The sequence below is a fragment of the Bidens hawaiensis genome, unplaced genomic scaffold, assembly GCF_021521415.1.
Source record: "Bidens hawaiensis isolate Kalapana, Puna unplaced genomic scaffold, B.hawaiensis_p1.1 tig00028780_1, whole genome shotgun sequence".
Lineage (NCBI taxonomy): Eukaryota > Viridiplantae > Streptophyta > Magnoliopsida > Asterales > Asteraceae > Bidens > Bidens hawaiensis.
This window is the reverse complement of record NW_027494719.1, coordinates 147,740-153,197: the sequence shown is the minus strand read 5'-3', so window position 1 is coordinate 153,197 and position 5,458 is coordinate 147,740. Positions and strand designations below refer to the sequence as shown.

Below are 5,458 nucleotides of genomic sequence, written 5' to 3'. Positions count from 1 at the left end.
ATGAAATGTTACAGGTTTACATCTTGGTTGATTTCGGATGCTTGAAGAAAACGTCGCAAATACCATTAGAATATTAGCAAAAATGAACAATATTTGATTTGCTATATTTTGTTATATTTTGTTGTGACTTGTTATGAATATTTCTATGTGACATTTTTGATGTTGTGAAATGAAATGAGTTTATTAAATATTGTCGCTTTAATAGTGTCATGTGCTTATGGGCAATCGTTACACCTCGGCATGTTCCGCCGCCTTTGGTCGGGGTGTGACACATTTAACTTTTGATTTTACGATGTATTGTGTTTATGGCCTTTAATGACTGTTTGGACCCTACACACAAACAAAAATTAAACTTAGGCTAAATTGTCGTTTGGTTGAATTCAATTACCACAGTTTGAATCGATTTTGTTCGGTTTCAGCTGAACATAACCAAATTGATTTCGATTCGATTACGGTACGATTACCCCCTTTCTGAATTCGGTTGGGCTTGGTTTTCGATTAAGGGTACAAAAATCTCATAAACGAACAAATCAAATAAATCTCTAACCGAACCGTTAAACACCGCTACCTGAGATGTAATGTCAACCATTCTTATTGATTTTAATGCTTATGGCTTGACTCCTAAAACATCATCAAGAAGGAATCTCACCACAGTGAAAAACACTTCATTAAGTCAAATTTTGCACTTGAGACCTTAAAAATATCAAACTTTAACCATCACTTCTTATGCCATTGGATCATAAATATCTCCGCTCTAAGACCTTTTGGTACAACTAAGGATGTGTTTAGGATTCCTTATTTCTCTCCTTATGACTTATGATGGTTGAATAAGTTATTTTTGTGTTAACCAAGTGTTTGGGAACACATAAGGTCTTTTCCATCTCTCCTTATCAACAAAGCCAAAATAAAGGTTATCAATAAATTAGAGTTTGCTAACTTATCTCCTTAAAAGATTAGAACCCTTCCAAGTTCCATTCCATCCATAAGACATTTTCAACTTATAAAAAAAAAAGGAAAATTGGTTTTTATTGGTCCAAAGTATTGTCTTTTGGTTATTGGCAATTCCAACTAACATATTGGTCATTGATGGTCTCAACTTTTAATGTATTTGTTCATAATGGTCCGTGGCTAACGGAATCCTAACGCCGTTAGTTTCAGGTCGCCGGAAAAACGTTTTTGGCCGGGAAAAATCAATTTTTTTGCCGGAAAACACCACCTGAACACCGCCACCGCCACCAATTGACTTGCGGCCAACCAACCACCATCACTTAAGCACCATCAACTGATTCCGACGATGGTTCAAGGGTTCTGAAGACCTCAATAATTGGGGCTTTTACTAGAAAATTGTTCCTAAAGGTACGATACAAAGTTACCATGATGTTTGGGACAAAATTGTTGAGTTTTATGGAAAAAAATGTGTGTTTTCCGGTCAAAAACGTTTTTTCCGGCGACCCGAAACTAACGATGTTAGGATTCTGTTACTCGCGGACCGTCAGAAACACATACGTTAAAAGTTAGGACTGTCAGCAACAATTCGTTAGTTGAGACCGACAATGACCAAAAGACGATAGTTGAGACCAATAAAAACCAATTTGTCAATAAACAAAAAGAACATTTTTACCTTTGAGGAAATTGATCCGGGGACCCAGTTTGAAGCAACCCGACTCATATCCGATTATATTTGAATCCAGAAGCCCGGAAACCATTAACATTGATTCATTCGAGATCAAGACGAGACTTTCACCAGTGTTTGTCTTAAACCCTAAAAAGAAAGAAAGAAATCGCTAGGGTGGTTTCAGCGATTGATTGTTTATAATGTTCAAAAAGTAAGTAAGTCCTTTCCGTTGTATCATCTTATTAATTATCCACTGCTTCATATTCTTGTTACTTACCAAGTATTATTATTGTAATGTTCTAGGTTTACAAATTGTTGAATTTTAATATTATTAATATTGTTGATGCTGCATTTTGTCACCTCTAGGTTTACCTCAGAAGATGTATCAGGCCAAAATCAAGTCAAAGCTTCCGTCCAACGAAAAATCAGACAAAGTATTGCTGATGAGGTTCTATCACCCACCAATAACCAATATATATTTCTTTTTAATTCTATTATATTACCATAAGTTTGTTGATATATGTCTATTTAATTCAGTACCCAGGTTTAGAACTGGTTTTGGATGATTTGCTTCCCAAGAAATCGCCTCTCATTGTTGCTAAATGGTTTCTTCCTTTTTACTCTCTTTATTTATTATTTCGGTTCTCGTACTCTCTTACATTCTTTTAATCTTGCTAGTCAAAATCATCTCAATCTGGTTGTCGTGAACAATGTGCCCCTCTTCTTCAACATACGTTACGGCCCGTATATGCCCACGCTACGGCTTCTTCACCAGTGTGAGCTTACCAAATTATCTTTACTTTCAGTTATTAGCTTCAACTACATGAAAATGGTTTCGTATTGCATTACATTTCATATTAATGAATCTCATCATAATTAATTTTTTATGCATACAGATCCAACCATCATGAAGAAATTTCAAGTGGACAGGGGCGCAATAAAGTTTGTCCTAGCCGGCGCTAATATCATGTGTCCTGGTCTTACATCTAAAGGAGGGCTCTTAGATGAGGACGTGGATGCAGAAAGACCGGTGGTAAGTGAAGGGCTATAACAGTTGTTTATTATACTTGTATTTCAGTTTACATTCATATTAGTCTTTTAAACTTACTAGCTATAAGATAAAACCATTGGTTTCCTAGCTTTTGTTAACTAATAACACCTAATTGGTTGTTTTGCCACTGTATCAGGCTATAATGGCTGAAGGGAAGCAACATGCTCTGGCTATTGGCTTTACAAAAATGTCAGCAAAAGATATGTAAGTAAATGATTCTCTCTCATCAAACACCATCTCATTATCGTTTTGGGTGAAAGTCATAATACCATATGATTGGAGAAATATATAATTATTTGCTTCAAATGCTCAATCATTGTTCTTTTGGATGAAAGTAGCATCATATAATTGAGAAACTTCCCACTGGCTGAGAAAATGAGGTGACACGGTTAATGGAACATTTGAAAGAGTGAAAAAAGTGAATAAGGCAGAAATCACCATATCTTATGAGCTCATTGTTTGGTAACCTTAGGTCTGCAAACGGACTGAACAAACACGACCGGCTCAGTGTTTTGTTGAACTTTAACTGAACAAACAATCAAACAACAACAATTCAACGCAAGGGGTTTTCTTGTTCTTGCTCGTTTATTAAGAAAATGAACATGCTTGTGTTCGTTCATGTTTGTTTGTTAACTGTGTAATCAAACAGTTGACGAACGAACATAATCGAACATATCTTAGCTAAAACCAATAAAGTTAAATGTGAAAAACAATGTGTTGGGTCTAAAAAGTTATGAAAAGTAGACTAAATTGTAATGTTTTCAAAAAATTATATATATGTATATAGAGAGAGAAGATAGAATACAATAATTGCTTAACGTACATTAGGTACAAGAATACTTATATTTAGGAAATCGATCCACGAAATCACATCACAAGATATCTAAATCGTCAATACATATCCAATTAATCATTGGTTCACCGAAATAAACAGTTTTGGATCGTTAATCGATCAGTTTTTTACTTTTCTTCACGAAAACCGTTTTTGATTGTTTTAGGTTTTTGGCTGAGCGTTTTAGTATTTTTGCCTTTGAGCGTGTTTGCTTTTCGCCTTTGAGCGTGTCGCGTATCTATCATACGTGAAGCAATTATTGTATAGTAACCTCACCCTATATATATATATATTAATGAACTTAAACAAATGTAAGCTAATGAATATAAATGGCTGTTAACGAATGAACATAAATGAACTGAAAAGAATGAACGTAAACGATCATTCACGAACACAAATGAACTGACCAGAGATGCGTTCATGTTCATTTTTGTTTGCTTTTATTCGTTTATTAAATAAATTAACATAAATGAACTCCGCACCGAACAGTTTATCAAAAGTTCAGTTCGTTTGCAGAGGCCTAGGTAATCTTGATAAAAAGGAAAAAGTTGAATCTGCTGTTAGCAATCTGTGACATTTATACATTACTGGTACAGTATATCATGTTAAAGAAGGATATAACTGAAGTCAACAAATAATCAGAATGCCTAAATTGAAATGATGAACAAGAGTTTTAAGTGTGTAAATGAGTACTGTTATCTTCTTTAAAAAGTATGACAAGACTTAAAAGATGAGAGACGCTATTCTAGTTTTTTTTATTTAATATTTTGTTACTACTGCAGAAAGGCAATTAACAAGGGTATTGGTGTGGATAATATGCATTACCTTAACGATGGTCTCTGGAAGGTGATATTATGATTTGTTCTTTTAATGTGTTAACATTTGCACTTTTGAGAACCTATGGATCAGACAGTTTTGGTCGGTTCAGGTCGGGTTCTGGCTGACTTGGGGAAAATTTTGCTCCGATTTTTTTTTTTTTTTTTATGATACTTAGTTTGTCAAAGTTAATTATAAAAATTATACTATTTCAGTAGAAGTAACTTTGTTATAATAAACTGACATTGGAGGTTTTGTGCTTAAAAATAAAGTTTATGTGACTCTTTGACTACAACGCTTGTATTTTTTTAGCCAGTTTTATTTATTTTTATTTTTTATTTTATTTACATATGATCTCTACATATATTTTTTCTTTAAGAATGAATATGATTTGGAGTAGAGGTCGGTCCAAATGTGCAAAAAAGAAAAAGGAAAAAGGGTCAGCCTAAAAGGAAACATGTCAAATATATTTATATTATGGTTAAAATATCTGACACGCTAATAATTTAAGTTAAATATTCTCGTAGAAAAAGTGCTTCATGTCAGAACCCGGCTTGTTTTGACACATACCTAGGAGAATGTTTAACTAACTTAACAAAGTTTAGCAATTTTAATTCATCTGTAGTTTTGGTGGCTTTGGTAACCTCGTGCATGTTTTGGTTCTGTTTGCAGATGGAGCGTCTAGATTGAGGTTGCATCTTTCCTATTTTTCTAGGTTCTGTTACTCCTTTCATGTAAGTTTTTAGCCAACATGAACAAAAGTTGGCGAGACTTGTTTATCGTATACTATATGTATTTTTGAATTTGTGATTGTTTGATCTTTTTTATTTGTTTTCCCTTGGTTTATGTGACATTTTGTGTCCTTTTTAGTTCTTATAATCCTTTGGTCTTGGATTACTATTCCCTTCACGGTTATTGTTATTTGATTATTTCCATTATTTTGTGCGTAAAAGCTTATTAATTTGCGCTCAAAATGGAGTCAATAACCTTCAATGGGAGACACATCTGTAAGCGCCTGATTTCTTCTACCAAGTCCTCATTTGAAAAATCCAATGTTCACTGGTTTGTAGCCCCTTGAATGTTATCTTATTGGGGCGGTTTTATGGACTTGCAGTGATAAGTTCTATTGTTGTTAAACTAGGGT

The 5,458-nt window shown here is 34.0% G+C and overlaps 1 protein-coding gene across 1 annotated transcript; it reads left to right on the top strand.

The window, feature by feature from the left end:
• The first annotated feature begins 1,795 nt into the window (after positions 1–1,795).
• On the top strand, positions 1,796–5,194 carry LOC143577717 (uncharacterized). Its single transcript, XM_077061475.1, has 8 exons — positions 1,796–1,826; positions 1,982–2,063; positions 2,153–2,220; positions 2,294–2,391; positions 2,512–2,648; positions 2,803–2,870; positions 4,281–4,344; positions 4,987–5,194. Exons 1-8 carry the CDS (start codon positions 1,816–1,818, stop codon positions 5,002–5,004), a joined length of 546 nt encoding a protein of 181 aa, XP_076917590.1. The 5' UTR covers positions 1,796–1,815; the 3' UTR covers positions 5,005–5,194.
• Positions 5,195–5,458: the final 264 nt, after the last annotated feature.